This window comes from Notothenia rossii (assembly GCF_949606895.1).
Source record: "Notothenia rossii genome assembly, chromosome: 5".
Taxonomy (NCBI): Eukaryota; Metazoa; Chordata; class Actinopteri; order Perciformes; family Nototheniidae; genus Notothenia; species Notothenia rossii.
The window spans coordinates 22,314,929-22,333,380 of record NC_136903.1 but is presented as its reverse complement, the minus strand read 5'-3'; the positions used below and the strand labels follow the sequence as shown (position 1 = coordinate 22,333,380).

Genomic DNA, 18,452 nt, shown 5'->3' with positions numbered 1-18,452 from the left:
GTTGATGTTGATAAACTGATGTCTGTCGGTAAGGTAGGATTTCAGCCAGGAGAGTGCAGTGTCGGTGATGTTGAGTGATGATTCGAGGAGGGACAGCAGGATGGTGTGGTTGATGGTGTCGAATGCTGCGGTGAGGTCGAGGAGGATGAGGATGTTCAGGTTGCCGGAGTCAGAGGAGAGGAGGAGGTCGTTTGTGATTTTCAGAAGAGCTGTTTCTGTGCTGTGTTTTGATCGGAAACCGGATTGAAATGGCTCAAAGAGGTCATTGGAGCTGAGGCGGGATTTAAGTTGTGAGGCAATGACTCGTTCAAGTATTTTTGACAGAAAGGGGAGATTTGAGATGAGCCGGAAGTTGGACATGATGTCAGGTGTGAGTCCAGGTCTTTTGAGAATGGATGTGACAGCAGCCAGTTTGAGAGAGTGGGGAACTGATCCAGATCTGAGGGAGGAGTTAATGATGGTGGCGATGAGTTGGGAGATGGCAGGGAGGCTCCCTTTAACATATTTGGAGGGCATTGGGTCAAGAGTGCAGGTGGAGTTAATTCCTGTCATGAAGTGGGACAGTTGCATGGGGGTCACAGGGGAAAAGTGGGACAGGGGCTATGAGGTGAAGGAGGGAAGCCAGGAGGGGAGGTGGGGGGTGCTGATGAGGGTGTCAGATTGCTGTAAATGTTGCTGATTTTGGTTTGGAAAAACGAGAGGAAGGAGTTGCACTGTTCGGTGGTGAAGGACGAGGTGGCGTTGTCACAGGGTTTGAGGAGTTTGCTGATGGTGGAGAAGAGATGCTTGGGGTTGCCGGAGCCAGATTGAATGAGTTGTGAGTAGTAATTAGACCGGGCTGCTTTGAGTGCATTACTGTACTGCTGGAGATAGTCTTTGTAGATTTGAAGATGGACTGTTAGTGTGGTTTTCTTGTGTTGGCGTTCAAGTTGACGTTTCCTTGATTTCATTTGGCGGAGTTCGGGCGGAGTTCGGGGGTATACCAGGGGGCGGAGTGTATGAAAGACACATTTTTAGTTTTTGTGGGGGCCAGTTCATTGAGACAGAAGGAGAGGGTGCTGTTATAATAGTCCATAAGTTCAGATGGGTTTTCAGAAAGTGGGGGGGGGAGACAGACATCTTGCAGGTAATGGAGGCAGGGATTGCTGAAGGTGAGATGGATTTGAGATTTCTGTAGGTAGAAGGAAGACAGAGCCCTGCTACTCTTAGCAGATAATTAGTAGTATGCACAGTAGCTCACCTCACAATAACTGTAAAAACAAGCTGTCTTCATAAGTAGAGCATTCCTTCTAGAGCACAACACATAAATGAGAGTGTATTTGTTGTGTAGTTGGCCGTGGTCCTGCGCTATTACCTTTTTAACCTGCACTTTGTCATGGCACTTTGCTGGGTCGCTTTGCTCTAAAGCTGCACACATTTGTCTAACCTATGAAAACCGAGCCCTAGTTTCCATCCACCACATTTAATGGAGATTGCAGGTTGTGCCATGATAGAGCGAGACCTGTTAACAGTTAGGAAAAAAACGTCTCTTGTGTTTGCAGTGTGTCCACTTTGTAACCATGGAAATAGGAAGAATGCCATGCCATGGCTAGATTATTTCATTTTAAACCTGCATGGCTCCAAAGTCAGGACACCTTCATTTAGTCTGACCCTGTATGAACTCTAGGAAACAAAGAAGTAAAAGCTATTAATAATAATAATCAGACAATGTGTATAACTGTACTTATTTGATAGTCTCTGAACCTGTAAAGAATGTGTAGTCCACAGTGAGTGGATCTCATTAAGTGTAATAGCTCCTAGGTCATCTTTTTTACCCCCACTGCACCATTTCCTTTATATACTTGGTAATGAGATTTGATTGTGAGCCGTGGGCAGGGGGCCCATTCTCTTTGACCAACTACAGTCACTGTGGTGCCAACTTAGAAGCTTCTGTAATGCAGCCTAGGATGAGCGTGATCCGAGGGTCATGAGAAAATGTTTTCCTTCAGAATATATCTTTATTAAACTCATGATGAATGAAGGTATCAGCAGGGTTCTGTTTGTCTGCCAAGGTGGACTCCTAGAGTCAAGTGGGCAAAGCAGATACTAACAAAAAGAGTGTTTAATGGATAGTAGATCTCCGCCCCTACAAGTATTCAAATGTGTTTCACTAAACATTGGCAAGGCCAACGCAACAGATACACTTTTATTTTAATCTATGAAGCATTGTACACCGGTTTTTGGCTAACACATCACCCAAATCTGATGACCAACAACTGCTAACACCTTACTGCAAACTAGCTTTTCCTCTGTTGCATTAGAAGATGCGCTCAGTTGTAGTCAGCGCTCATTCCAGTCTGTCAGATGCTCATTAGACAGTGAACACATTATCGTTCATCAGGACAACATTAGCCTCCAACCCTGTCTCAATTGACTTGAGAAAGCTGTAAAGTTTGATTAAATTAATACAAACCACAATTATTTTCAGATTTTAAAAAGGAGCAAAACTTTAACTTTAACTAAACAAGATTCCAAACTCTGCTTGACTGAAATACTTGGAATACATTTAATAAATGTAAACCTGTTGTGTTAAAATTAAAACAGTATATGACAGTCAATATATTGCAAAAAAGATTCAATGTGGACTAGAGAATTAAGACCAACTGTATAACAAGATATAGTGTGTTCTGGGCAGAGAGCAAAATAGAAAGCACCACTCATGTTATGGCTATATAGGATTATATAAATGACTTCAAAAGGTCTAAAAGTAATTTTCTCTTTTGCTTATCTCTTCTACTGTAGCATTATCAGTGTCCTAACGTATAACTCCCATCTATGACTCAATCACATTGGATTCACTTATTGCATGTTGGTGTTAAAGCCCTGTAGGTATTCCTTTTATGTCTCCACTTCTTAAGCTAAATAAACCATTCAAAAGCTCAAACGATAAGCTAAGAAAGCTGTGTTTCTTAGCTCATGTCAAGTTGAGATTTTGGAGATATATGGTTTCACAGGACAGTGCACTTAGCTTTCTAGATGTTGTATTCACCTCCATGACTCATACTGTAGTTGTTGTAAACTTGCAATCTAGGGAAACAAAAACATTCAAAGAAAATCCCATAAAAGCACCAAACAAAACACAGTTATATTTGATCTCAGTCACCTCTATTTATTGTAATTTTGTGTTTAAGCTTAGAATATATAAATCTGAATATTAAACACAATTGCTGTGTATTTAATCCACAGAAAGTTGTATACAGAAGTCTATTCTGCTGACAGCGTAGACCGCAGATGTAGCCTCTGTGAAAATACGAAACCGGTGTCCACATTAACCCAAAAGCCTTGGGTTTCACATAATAAACCCTTAAGCATCTGGACAAACAGTAGAGAGGTAGTGAAGGGGGGATATAAAGAGCAGACAATATTTCCTTCCCCCCCTTTCTTTCTTGGTTTTCCTTTTTGCCTGTCTCTTTTCTCCCTCACGTTCCCCATGTCTTCATTCCCTTTTTATTTGTATGAACGGTCTTGATTTCATTCTGTGTTTCAATGTCCATACCATACACAGACCACTGCTCAGGTCTTCCATCTCTGGTCTAAATCCTGCTGTTTTAGGAAACTGCTCTGGTATTTGATTCTCTGGCTCCGAGTCGTTTGATCTGTTTTCCCTGTTAGCTCTTCCATGCAGCATGGAGTGCCAGTGGACAGAGCTGAAATAAAACACACCCAGGAGATCATACAAACAGGAAAGTGTGTTTTCACTGGCTACTATTCTATTGTTTAAGCCTGTTCTGTTGTTTAAAGGGAAAACAGCCAGTCTCTCTCTGTCCAAAGGCTTACCTTTACTTAGCCCCATCCTAGAAATAGTCTGCCATATAACCATAAGTAAAATCTCAACATGTTGATTTTTTTTCAGACATATTAAAAAATAGAGATAATATATCGCGCTTATAGTTGAGATTTCTAGGTGCTGCCAGGTCTCCCATTAACAGTCTTTATTCTAAGTTAAGGTCTACTGACTGTAGATTTATACTTAGCCTACAGAGTGACATCAACCTATTCACCTGACTTTGTTGAAAACAATACGCATATTTCGCCAAATAACATAATATTCCTTTAAAGTTACAAATGTGTTGTTGGATTTACTACCTTGGATTGACTGAATGCTATTGCTTTACCAGACACCTTGCTGGAAAACACAGCTGGTGTGAACTTGAATTACAATGACATCCAGATTGTTTAGACATGAACACAAAAGAAGTGAACCATCTTAAATTATATAATTGGTCTTGCCAATGTAGAACATAAACTGGCTGTTGTGTTTTTCCCTCGTGTGTGTGTGTTTGTGTGTCGTTTGTGAAACCATAATGAGTTGTGCATTAAATGGTTGGGTCTGCATTTATTCAAGAGCAGTGACGTCTTCCTCTGAGTGGAGCTCGGGGAGTTTTTGAGAGACCAGTGCAAGTGGAACTCCTTGCGAGGCTGGGCTGTAACCTGAAGCCAAAGAGAAGTAAGAGAGAGAAACCGAGAGAAAAATAAAGGGAGGGAGAAATGGAGGGAGGGGGAGGGAAGGACAGAAGGGCCAAGAGAAGGTGATGTCAGCTGAGTTCAGAAAGTAAACAGAGTTCCAAGCTGCAGCATGCTGTCTGCAGGACGGGGACTGCAGCTGGGGCAAACCCATGGGGGCACCAGCACTGCCCCCTGGACCGGCACCGTTATCTCTTGGAAGGAGGGCTGGTTCCTCCTCATCTTCCTCTCCATCTCCTTGCCCCAAGGGACAGCTTGGCCCTACGGTAAGAGACCGGCTTTACCTTCACTTCTCTTCTCCCTGCGTTTATATTTGGCACGGCCTCTCAGTTTGTGTTCTTTGTTCTCAAAAAGCCGGCATCAGCAACTCTCTCCATCCCGTCTTCCCTTCTAGCCTTTAAGAGCACATCAGCTCTCAGTCAGGATTGTAAAAGAAGAGCAACGGAGAGACAGTGATGTGAAATCCAGCTTTTTAAAGGGGCTGCAAAGAAAAACAACACTGACAAGTTTGTGCAATCTTTGACCTTACAACTATTTTTCTTGTCCTGTTGTATGTTTGTTTATTGTCCCATTACCAGAAGAAGAAAAAAAGGGTCTCTGTCATTTCCATACTCGTTTCTACTCATCGCGGTTAATTGTTGTTTGAAATGAAAGCAAGATTGCTTTTGTGTTCTGAAATAAAAGAAGCCACAGTTGGATGTAGCCACACATTCCTTGACGTAAAGTGAGGCAGTTGCCGTTCTAATAGGGGTGTTGAATCTTGGCAATCGTTCTCTTTTGTACGGGAGCTTTGCTTTAACTCCTAAAGTGTGCTCTCCTTGAGACTCAGATTATCCCTGCCTGTTTACCCAGGCTGACCATTTCAACTGCAGCAGGAAGACATGAGTCACGTTTGAGTCAATCACGCTGGCTGTGGTAATGTGTATACCATACAGCGTCCCCAAGACTCCTAACCAAACCTCTGTCTTTGTCTAATTCCTTGTTGCGCGCTTAGTAGGCAGTAAATTAAAACCTTCAATTTGTAATGTTGGTGAATGTGGCAAAGGGCTTGGCTGAACACATCTGTGTTAGGTTACAGTGACTAAGAAGGTTTTCTCTGGTAGATTTGCACAATTATGTTGTTGTCACTTTCTAGCAAGGCTTGTTTCCTAATCCTGCATTATCAGCTGATGACAGATGTTTCTTAGTTTCTTTTTCTTTAAGCAAAGCTAAGGTGTTTACATACAAACCCTGCCTTTTGAACATGTCTTTTCAGGTGTGCCCGTGTTTATGTGTACTGAGGCATTTTCCTCCACCCACCTGAATCCTGAGGTGTCCTGCTTTTTTCACACATTTCCCTAAAGTGTGTTTAGTCCATTGCATAGTTGTCAGGGCTACTGGGCAGGCTGTTGTAGAGAAAAATGACAAGGCCTAGCAAATATAAAAATGAGAGAAAATGAAAACTTGGCACAGAATATAGTTACAAGAAGAAAAACATAGCCTCGCACTGAGTGTTTGGAAAAATAGTGTTTCATATCAGACTCTAGAGTTCATATCAAGTTGAAAAGTTGAATACTGAAAACAAATGTGCACATATCAGACTCCTATTTGTCCTATATATTGGTGTCTGTGTTCACACCAATTTACCAAAGTGGGTAATGGTGAGAGGATGTTTCATTGGGTTTGTTGTTTCCGAGTGGAGGAAAGTTTATTTAAAGCAAATCTATAGGATGACCAATGGGACCGGTGCTTAGGATCGGGCTACATTCGGATATGCAAGGCCCACAAAGCTCCCCTGGGAGTTTCCCCTGTTCCATGATAGCAAAATCACTGCAACCTCAAAATGCCAGACAGCTGCTGTGGGCAGTAAGCAAAAGGAATTATATACTCGCACATACATGCACAGCACATGCACAGCACATGAACTCGCAGCTGCTATAAAAACAACAATTTTTCCATGATACATCAGTGTATGATAACCACCATATTGTCAGAAGGAAACAATGTATTCAGTGGATGTATACTGTAAAATCTTCTCTTTACAAGGAACTTTTTCTGACATATCTTTTGTTATTTTTATCTTCTATTTCCGAATCAAATTAAAGCAATAGTTAGGCATTTTGGAAAAATGAAATGTTTTCTTTCTTGCCAAGACTGCGATGAGAAGATTAATACTACTCTCGTAATTTACTACTTTTACTAAGATTAGTTTAGTTTAATTCATGTAAATTAAGAATATTTGATTAAATTCCAATTGACTGGAAACAGGGATACAGCGAACTTGGCTCTCTCCAAATGTAAAAGAAACCCTCGCCTTGTAGCGCTTGAAGGTGAGGGTTTCATGAAAATGTTAATCAGGCGTTTAATTTTCAACAAAACTGAAATGTAAATATGGTATATGCTGGATTATTTCTTTGAGGTGTACAGTTCAGCTCCCTGACATCTCCAAGAAATTGGGACAAAGAAGGATGCACCTATTTCCAGGCAAGAAATAGTAACTATCATAAAATAGAAATGCAGAAATGTATCTTTCATGTATTGGTGTTTCATCCCTTCAGTATCACACTTCAAAGCCAGTCTATTTGTTTCACTGTTTCAAGTCTTTTTGCTACGTTAAGTATAGTTTCTGCTGATGGCAAGTATAAAGCTTCTTGTAGATTACGAAATAGACACACCTAAGACAATAGTATCAATCTCTCCTCTTATTTACCAAGGAAGCTAATAAGCATACTTTCCAAAGTGAAATAGCAGAATACTACATGTCCAACATACTGTAGGCGACACAGTCACAGCATTGTGCAGCGTTTAATAAGCATGTTGAACCGATTTTAAAGTGCCCTGCTCAAACCATTTCCACATTGTCCTCTTCAGCCTTGTTAAAGCTAAACATAGCTTAGCTGATAGTGGTGTGTAGCAAGACGAGACTCAGACTGATAAGATACATTTTCTGAGCAAGAAAAAGAGAACCTAGAGACGATTACTAATTTAAACGGTAACTGACAGAAAGCAGTTTTTATATCAAGCTAAATCTCGATTATAAAATATCTTAAACTCGGGAGGCAGCACTTGGCTGTGAATGTGAGCTGGGCCAAAGTCGATGCTGATGTAAAATTACAGCAAATACTGACCTTGGGTTTTATTATTAGTTTTATTATTAGCTGAGTACAGGGGAAGTTGCTTCCAGGAAATGATGGCACTATTTCCGAGCTGATGCAGGCTTTTGTGTCAGTTGTAAGGTCAAATTCAGCACCTGCAGCATATTTTGAGTGTATCAAATAATCAGTAATGCTGCTTTTTCAGGGGTTGTGCAACATTATGTGCATCTGTGAGCTTTATATTTCAACATAAAACCTTTTATGGTAAAAAAAAAAAAAAAGATCAGGAATGTGGACATTTGAGTTTGTTGTTGGCAGAAGTCAGGGTTTCCTTTGGCTCCTAACAGGTTACTGGGCCAGCAGGGCAGTAAAGTCAGACGCAGGGTCACATGATTTGCGCACATTTCCGTGACCACATCCCCGCCCCCGGTAATAATGATGTCATCGTCTGGATCCACATCAAAGTTTAGCAGCTGAGACATGATGGCTTACAACCTGGGCCTGTAGAGCTTCTGATTGTGTGGGAGTGCTTTGTGACACACTGAGTTTTCCACTAGTCAACGGGGTGTCTGTTATGATTCTCGTGTTTCGGCTGTTTTCATTACGAAGGCTTTTTTACATGCATGTTTAAGAATACACAAGAGCCAACACAATACAATTCTTACATAACAGAAAAGTCAAACAACCCACACAAAAATGTGCAGACTCAGCTGCACGCCTGAGGGAAAAACAAGGATTCAAGGCTTTTATTGTCATTTGTGCATAGCTACTGTGTGATCTCACAAAACTAGCACGTTTACATATACCAAAACACTTAGATATGCTATAAAGCCACAAGGCACAATAAGGAAGCAAACTTTGTAATCGGATGGATTTCTACAGCACCTCTCTGAAACTTGTCAACACTTCCAGTTTGTGATTAAATACACATTAGCTGGGGACACACGGCACAACCACAGTCCTGGGTTAAATTACAGGCCCCGGGGGAACATAATGATAAACGGAGTTATGTTGATGCCATTATTTAACACGTTTTCAAATAATAAAGGCTTGATAGGCCTTAAGCCCAAACACTGAAGGACAGCTCATGCATGTATTAATGGTTGCACCTACTGGCTTGTCTGCTTGCCCCTGAGCACGTGCACTTCAACACCTGGTCAGACCTTTCTTCCTGTTAAAACCCACATGAAATTGTTACTGTCCAGTCTGTAGTTACCTGCAGGTGTTGACCTGGAAGCCTTCGCATTTGTGTTTTCACGAGGCAGTAAGCTTATCGCTGAAACGTATGAATACAAATTGTAGGGGGGCAAGCGAAAGCAGAGTTATGTAAAAACGATCTGCTGTGTTGAGAATCAGTAAACACTTATTAAGGAGAGGGGATAGCCTTCCGGAAAAATAGATGCATTCCAGCCTGAATCAAGCACTAGAGGGGAAAAACCTTGGACTCATGCTCCAGAGAAAAACACAACAGCCTTATCAACAGAGCTGGAGGTCAGCAAACTGAATCTGTTGCAGTGAATAAAGACTGAAAACACTGCTGAACGTGTTTATTTATCTCAATAAAGAGTGTTTTATAAGGAGAACAACTTGAGAGAATCTGGAAACAAAATATTTCATAAATGTCACGTCACAGATCTAGTCCCATAAACATAAAGACATAAATAAAAACATTAAGATCAACTGTATTGTCTATTCCCTAAGTATGCTGAGAAGGCAGATCCAACCACAGGATGTCACAGCTCTAAGGACAAGACACACAGCAGTGATGACATTAACAGGCCAGCTCATAAAGCCTTTTGACCCTTTCGAGTTTATGTCCTATAAATCAGCTTTCACAGTCCCAGGCCAGCACACAGACCAAAGCAGGAGAAGCTGTCCCATAAGGAGAGGCAAAAGTGTCAAACCTCTTAATCCCCATGTGAAAGGCATCACACCTTTTAAACTCTGTAATCATCCCCTGTTCATTACTTGTAAGGTAGCTTAAGACAAGAAAGAAAAATTGGCCAGCACAGCCAATAATGGCTTTAATCAATCTTCTCTTGTTTGACAATTCTCAGTTTCCGACTTACATAATTTGGGTCACATTGCAACCATAACAAGTCGTAGTTGTTGAAAATTAAGCTGCTTCCGTCTGCTTTTCGATGCATATGAGTAAAAGCAGACCAGAGTTTTGATGGACTTCTGGACTCCAAGTCAGGCTTCTGTACTCGAGCCATTAGCAGCCTGAATAAATATTTATTCCAAATCATCTGTTATTGCTTTTACTTTTAGACCAAAGCGCCAAATGTAAAGGAATCTCCATCCACTTGTCACTTCTTACAATTTTACACTACAAGTTTGAGTCTAGGTTGGTGCAGTTAAGAATAAGTGAATTTACCAGACAAGTTGAAGCATTGGCTATACTTTTTGGTTTTTCATTAATCATTTTACAGAAATGTTCTGAGGAGGATGCGATTGTGTTAAAACATATTTTATTACTTGCTGTGTCATTGCCATAATGCATGTTTATACATTTGACTTACAGCATGGTGCCATTCCCATGCCATTGATAGTTGTGGTTCTCTCAACATTTTAAAAAGTAATCTAAAAAACAAAACAATGAGCTCCTTCTTTTGTGTACCAGTGAGGCAAACCGAGCTAAACCAATCAAGACAACCCAAGAGCATCAGCTTTGAATTTAAGACAAAGTCAGGGTTGTAAGTTTACATTCATTTTAACCACAGGAAAACTGTCAGTTGGTATGACAACAAAGGCATTGCGTAATGGACTGGGCTCTTTGGAACATGTAAAAGTGACATTTTTTTCATGGTCCTGAAATCTATCGCACACCATGGCGCATAGAAAACAGACTAGCTTGCTGAATATTGAGGTTTACACACATGTCCAGCTGAGCCCATGTTATCAAAACAGTAAATTAAACGAGGAACTGACAGGAATCGTAAAACAGCTAAAGGACTGCATCAGCTTCATAAAGCACTAACTCTGTCCTTAAAGAAACTCACATTCAAGTTTAACTTGTGGCATTGCACACTCACTTTTGGTTTGATTGATGTCAGTGCAGTTGTCATACCTCAGTGTCTGCTTGGAGAAATAGCTGAGGAGAAGGCCAGATTGTAGCTGGACAGGCGTACAATTTATGATATCATTAATGTGGACTGGCAACAGGGACGACTCACAGCTCTCCAAGACATCTGCGCTTCTCCTCTCCAGTTTGCCGTCTGCAAACAACCACTAATGAGTGTTTGCAGGGCCGGTAGGAGGGTACGTACAAGGCTGCACCAAGGTGGTGCCAAGTTTAAAGTGCAGCTTCTGTTAGTTCTCTATCCCCATCTGCCACAAGACATGTTCAAATACTTCAACTTTTAAATCCACTGTTACATCATTATAACTACTTGCATTACTGGTTTAAAGTCCAATTAAAAATCGTATGTATTGGAAAAGGGAGGAATAACTTGGTCATTGTTGACTGTTCTTCATGAGGGTGACTTTACCATTGAGGCATGTTGTCTGATGTAATGTTTTATGAAATCACTCAGTGGACGTTAACTACTTTGAGTCTTGCGATTCCCGAATACAACCATATGGCAGTGGAAACAACCAGAGAACCAGCCGAGAAAACAACTCACTCAAACACTGAAATCCCCAGAATCCTTCCACTCCTGATCGTAACCCATGTCATTATATTTATCAAAGTTTCTCCATGATGTACACCGCTGCCTCTCTATGCCTGTACAACTATCAATAGATGCTAATGTAAAGGTATGCTTCCTGGTTGCATGTTTGAGTTATCCTGCTGATTTTACTAATGCTGACGTATTGTCTTCTTTAGATTACAGGTATTTGTACAACCACTGCCCGGGCCCAGAGTGGAACGTCATGTGCAGAGGCTGCTGCGAGTACGATGTGATCCGCTGTAAATGCCCCATACAGGGGACCCCGGTGGGCTACGCAGTGCCGTGCTGTCGCAACGCCATCAATGAGTGTGACCCCTGCATAATTCATCCAGGTAGAACCTCTGCCAATTTTCCTATTTGTTTTAATTGTATGAGAAGTTACGAACTTCATAAACTTGAACAGTATAAAAAGTTGGCATTCTCTTCATATAGTCCACATCTGCTGATTGTAATCCGCCCATCAATCTCCATCTTTGAAAATCTGCAGTGAAGTTTATGCAAGACTAAAGGATGTCTATCAACTGCACTGCTGTTTACGCTGAAGCATTAGAAACTATATAAGAGAAAAGCAAAAAAATATTGAACTGATCTAATTTATTTTCAGGCTTAGTTTATATTGGCTTATTCATTTTCTGGAAGAATTCAGAGCCAGGAATGAATGGTCATGCTTTGGACTTCTGGAAAAATATGTTATTGGTTATGCAACAAATACATCTGTGAATATACCTGAGAAAATGATTGGGTATGTGTGCACAAATGAGCAGTTGCTCACCCATCCAAACCCTCGCTTGCATTTATTTTCCCTAAATCTTATCTTATCTGTTTTCTTCACATTTTACTGTTGAACACAAAAAATGTGTCAAGCCCTGTGCACATCACTAGTGCATATTTGGTTAAAATGAATAGCTGCAATCAGGTCAGTTTTGTTTACCCCCTCATGGACTGAGTAGTCTCTTAAAGTGGACCTATCATGCTATATTTGAATAATATAGTGTAGGACCATACTTATATAAGGCATATTTATACTTTTTATTTTTCAAAATACCAAACAGATCATGCATTTTAGCCATTCCTCATTTCGCTCAATTTAACAGTGTCTTTGCATGGGCTGATTCTGTGAGAACAGCACCATCTACAGGCCTGGCATATGTACTACAGCGTCTCCAGTGCTTTCGAACGGCAATGTCCGTGGCTGTCTCCTCCTGATTGGTGGAGTTGGTTCAATAGCCATAGCGCCACTTATGTGACGTCATATCGTTCAAATCTGGATCAGTCTGTATCAGATCCGTTGCAGCCCCTTTTTAAGAGATTTGGGTACGGAGGAAAATAGAGAGGGTTGTGTTTTCTGACACTTGGTGAGTTCCCTGGAACACCGGGGACATATATTCATGTATAAAAGACGTACAAAAGTGCATTTTGCATGATAGGTCACCTTTAAGTGAAATGACATCCTCCCAGTTTTCTTCAAATGTTTATTTTATGAAGCTCTTATACGCTTGTGTATTCTGTTGCAGTAAAATATGTGCGTAATGAGTTTAGCAGAGCTGTTTTAGAGGAAACATGGCAGGGGTATGATGAACATGTTCTCAATTGTAACAAATATTACGAGCAAATTTAAAAGACGTAAATTGTTTGTCTCCTTCCCCTCTTTGTCCATCCACCTGTCTTTTTAAAAACGCCCCTATAACTTGGTTTCTCTTCCTTTCAGGTTGCAGTATATTTGAGAACTGCAAGCGTTGTAACAATGGGACATGGGGCCCCAGGGATGACTTCTTCATTACTGGGAAATACTGCGCTGAGTGTCGACCTGGCTGGTCCGGTGGAGATTGCATGAGTACGTACCTTCATTCTCCCAAATAGACTCTAGTCTACGTTTTTCTTTTGATCAGGGAAAAGTGTTCTTTCCTTCCTTGGTGATTTATCCTCATCTGGGACAACTATGCCAGCTTGGAAGGCTGCCATATGCCCTGGGCGTTTTCCGTTAGGAGCTGAATGACAAGTCAGAGTCAACAATTGAGAAGCTCATAAAACTCTTTAATATGTAACATTTGGACAGTGACTATAGCTTTCTTAGTGCGCCAATAAACTGCCACGGGGCACAACAAAAATACGGTTAATTAAAAGCAGAACCTGGAAAGACTGCTGCATGCCTTGTTGCCCCTGTGTGTATTGTGTTTATGTTTCTTTGTGTTGTTTAGCAAAACATAGGGCTTTCAGTAGCTTTGCAAACTCAATGTAATTGGGTTTGGTTTGAATGGTAACCAAAGCAGCTGAATCTAAACCCGCAACATAACAATCAAGCTGTAATGAACCAGCACTGAATTTTAAAGAGTGCCAACTTTCCAGAATATAAGATTTTCCGATGTTTTTTTCAGAGTGTGGGGGTGTAATCCGTAAGAGGCAGGGCCACTTGGTGCTTGAGAGCTACCCTAACAATGCCCGGTGTGAGTGGACCATCCAGGTGGACCGACCCTTTACTATAGAGCTCAGGTGAGGCTGTAAAACGTCTGCTTGTATAGTTATTTACTGCTTCTCCCAAACCTGCATGTGTAATCAGAAACATTTTTGGAGGCACCATCAGAAAGGCTAAATCTGGAAGGTTAGTGATAATATTCATTGATGTTTTTGATTGTTGTGCTTTTATTTAGGTCGTAATGTGTGCATATGTTTAAATGTGTCGGGATTGTGGGAAACGGTTTTTCGATCTCTCTGTCTGTACACATCAATTGAAAGATTGACAATAAAGTTGACTTTGACTTTGATAATAGTTAATTTTGCACAAAAGCATGATGGGTTAAAAACACAGTTTATAATATTTCTCTTTTCCATCAGCTACAATTTCAAAGAAGACATTGGCTGTTCAACTAACTAACTAACTAGCTAACTAACTAACTAACTACTACCTCTTAAATATTTAATTTTACTTTCTGACAAACTGCAGCAGCCAGTCATAACATTGCGCCTTGAACTTTGACCCTCTAATTGCTTGTAATTCTGTAGCAGTCAGGAGCGTGACATTTCAATAAGCTGTCGACAGGCTGTTATCTGTCTGTGCTCTCTAGTTGTGACCTATCTTGCGCTGCTCAGAGGATTGTGGGTCATAATAACCATAGAAGCATGCTGGCTAGCATTCTGCAACATTTTACATACTATTTATTGGCACATACAACTTATTTTCTCTCAAAGTTAGATAGAAGATAGGTTGTTTATGGAACACACAACTACCATGCTAACGCTGCTATTCTTTATGCTAACTTTAACATGCTGACAATGCTTAGCAATTCTTAGCTGGCATAACGTTTAAAATGTGAACAATCAAAATGTTAGCATGCTAACATTATCACAAAATATTGGGTAATGATAATTATAGCTTCATCTGGCATTAAAGCATCACGTTATGTTATCCTCATTGCACATCTGTGATAGTTATTATAACTGACCTGCTTAAGTCACATTTCCAGTCCATTCAGATATTTCTGCAATATGTAAGTCATGGACGACTGGCAACCCTACAGCAAGCTTTGGAAAGCAAAACACCCAAGGGTTTTTTCAGGAGAGTTATTACTTTTTAGTCATGTGATAACTTTCTATTTCTGTCATTTTCTCCATTACGCATACAGCATTTTGCAGTCGAGCTTTTGGGCAGTATTTTAGCAGAACAAAAGCACCATATGCAGCATGCAGGCTCAATGTGCCAAGCATACGGAAATGGTTTGCTGTCTGCGCAAAATACATTTAAAGTATTTGTTCAACTATATAATAAGGAATTGCAAAACTTTTAACAACGTCGTCAGTCTAGAAATGTGTTAAATGTCACTTTCTTATTTCCTTTGTGACATAAACACACATTTTAATGAAACAGCTGGACTCCAGAGCGATAATGGAAAGTTGTATATTTGTGACTGGAAAATAACTGGAGGGGTTTTTCTATACTTCTTTACCCTAGGCTCACAGTTCACATGCAACATTAACTAAATTACAACTGACATTCATTGTTGGGAGCTACACTGACTGAAGGGTCTGTGATAAAAGGCCAAATTATAGGATTTGGGAGCATGCCAGTGCACTGTATAAAATCTGTCATTCGATCACGTCAGTTCTGATGTTAGTCCAAGTAGATTACATCTGAAATTACAAAGAAGGGGAAGGAGAGTCCTTTGAGTTGTTCCTAATCCAGCTGGCAGTACTCTCAATGTCTCACTCTGACTGCAACTGAAACAAACAGCTCATGAAATATAAGTCTTTTAAAAAATCGACCAAACTACAATGATACACACTTAAATTAACATTTAAACGGGCCCTCAATCCACTCTCTGCATGTCCTCACTGTGTTCAAGCATATTAAGATGTTTTTGAAGGTTAACACATAGCCTTGAACTTTAATACCGATAATCAACAGTAAAATGTATAGACCTCTAACAGCTGCTTATCTCAGTAAAGTGAGATGCTTATCAGCTGATTGCTGTCATCAGCACTACTTATTGTCGAGTACATAGATGAACAATCATTTATGAGTGCACTTATAACTGAAACTATGCACATAATGAGTTTTAAAAGATAGTTTAAGCAATCTATAAAATACAAGTGTGCAGATCTTAAGATGTCTCTAAATCCCACCAAAGCCACAGAAACAATGATGTTCTAACTGTTCTAATTGTTGCTGCCAATTGTCAATAATTACTGTGCTTTATCTTAAATGTGTCATCCTGACTCATATCATAACTACACTGAACAAAAATATAAATGCAACACTTTTGTTTTTGCTCCCATTTATCATGAGATGAACTCAAAGATCTAAAACATTTTCTATATACACAAAATAACCATTTCTCTCAAATATTGTTCACAAATCTGAACAAATCTGTGATAGTGAGCACTTCTCCTTTGCCGAGATAATCCATCCCACCTCACAGGTGTGTCATATCAAGATGCTGATTAGACAGCATGATTATTGCACAGGTGTGCCTTAGGCTGGCCACAATAAAAGGCCACTCTGAAACGTGCAGTTTTGCTTTATTAGGGGGGTCTGGGGGGGTCCGAAAACCCTAGGGTTAAACCCTAACCCTAACCCTAACCCTAACATGTCACCCATTGAGCATGTTTGGGATGCTCTGGATCGGCGTATACGACAGCATGTTCCAGTTCCTGCCAATATCCAGCAACTTCGCACAGCCATTGAAGAGGATTGGACCAACATTCCACAGGCCACAATCAACAACCTGATCAACTCTATGCAAAGGAGATGTGTTGCACTGCGTGAGGCAAATGGTGGTCACACCAGATACTGACTGGTTTTCGGACCCCCCCAGACCCTGAGGCTGTGCGAAGTTGCTGGATATTGGCAGGAACTGGAACACGCTGTCGTATACGCCGATCCAGAGCATCCCAAACATGCTCAATGGGTGACATGTTAGGGTTAGGGTTAGGGTTTAACTCTAGGGTTTTCGGACCCCCCCAGACCCCCCCAATAAAGCAAAACTGCACGTTTCAGAGTGGCCTTTTATTGTGGCCAGCCTAAGGCACACCTGTGCAATAATCATGCTGTCTAATCAGCATCTTGATATGCCACACCTGTGAGGTGGGATGGATTATCTCGGCAAAGGAGAAGTGCTCACTATCACAGATTTTTTCAAATTTATGAACAATATTTGAGAGAAATGGTTATTTTGTGTATATAGAAAATGTTTTAGATCTTTGAGTTCATCTCATGAAAAATGGGAGCAGAAAAACAAAAGTGTTTATATTTTTGTTCAGTGTACAAAGTTGTTGTTGTTATAATGTGGTCTTACTTGCCTTTACCTGTTTGATTCATGATCTCAGGCTACTCTGTTCCTTTAATCTTTAGTACTGCAAGCAACTTAACTCCAACTCATCTTTGTTCAATTTAAGAAAAACAAAAATAACAGAAATCAGCAGTCATTTTTAACTGCTGTGATACCTGGTTAAAATTAGACTAGTTTCACATGCCATTAGGAGCAGTAAACTCACTAAAAGTGGGGTATATCCCCTTTATCGACTGATATCACATGTATTAGCTATGATTAATGTGTCATTTCCATGGTGCCAGTTGATATTGCATTGCCGGGGAGCACAAGTTCTCTCACAATCCGGGGTAATAAATAAAACAAAACAGGACCTATTACAACAAAAATTGCTTTATGTCGTGAAATCCATACATGTGTTGAGGTCGAGTAACACTAAATATATTTTGTAATTATGGATTTTTAGTTTAGAAGCAAACTGAATTCTGATTTTATCTTGCAATTGTACGTTTTCTTATATGCATCCTCTTCCCTAACAGGTTTATGATGATGAGTCTGGAGTTTCACCATTCTTGTCATTATGATTACGTGGAGGTCAGAGACGGTGACAGCATCAACTCGCGTGTTATCGCTCGATTCTGTGGGAACAACAGGCCTGTCCCGGTTCACAGCTCTGGAAACAGTCTGCACATACTCTTTGTGTCTGATGGTTACAAGAACTTTGATGGATTCTTTGCCACTTTTCAGGAGAGCTCAGGTAGGTCAGAGACCAGTATCATTTATTACATTCTCTATTCATGCACCAGTCATAATATACGTCTATACTTTTGAGGACCTTATGTAGTTCCTTGCCCAAATCCTGACTATAACCTAAGGGGTATTTCAACCTCCCACCTAAAATCAAGTCTCAATCCTATGACAACAGTCTTGTCCTTGCTTTATGGATGATGAATAAAAAGTCATTTGTTGAATCAGACTCAATGAACAAAAGAGGCTCTTGTGAGTAATGGGTAACAACAGATGCAATCAAGAGAAAAGTTTCCAAGGCACTCACAGTCTCATGTAAAATATAAAGCCTTTAACAGTGCGTGACTGACAGCTGAACGTTTCGTCAGGGTGTTGAAACTGCCCACACAGCCCGTTCAGAAAGTCAGGACCGACCAAAATGTGTTTACTTTCCAGAAATGTTCTCACTCTCGAGCTTTAAAACTCAGAAACGTAAGTTACCAGCAGCTCAGCCAGTTCTAGTAAAAGTAAACTTTCTGTGTACAACTGCCCACACACATTTAGAAATGGAAAATAAAAGTGACATTTTAATAGCAGCTTTGAATATAAAACCCTTGATGTAGTTTAAGCTGCCATTCCTTTAGAAATACATATTTTATAGTTATAATGCTGATAAATACAGCATTTCTTCTTCTATACTAATGTCTACCACT

The 18,452-nt window shown here is 40.3% G+C and overlaps 1 protein-coding gene across 2 annotated transcripts in view; it reads left to right on the top strand.

Moving 5' to 3' along the window:
- Window positions 1-18,452, top strand: part of pamr1b (peptidase domain containing associated with muscle regeneration 1b) — a 55,968-nt gene that overhangs the window by 28,979 nt on the left and 8,537 nt on the right. The window contains exons 1-5 of one of the 2 annotated variants that reach the window (XM_079684167.1): window positions 4,576-4,769; window positions 11,407-11,583; window positions 12,960-13,085; window positions 13,627-13,741; window positions 17,553-17,770. In XM_079684167.1, the coding sequence (XP_079540293.1) occupies window positions 4,616-4,769; window positions 11,407-11,583; window positions 12,960-13,085; window positions 13,627-13,741; window positions 17,553-17,770 (790 nt within the window). In that variant the 5' untranslated portion in view covers window positions 4,576-4,615. Of the gene's footprint in view, window positions 1-4,575; window positions 4,770-11,406; window positions 11,584-12,959; window positions 13,086-13,626; window positions 13,742-17,552; window positions 17,771-18,452 lie in introns of those variants that run through there. The other variant, XM_079684168.1, reaches the window with a different exon arrangement.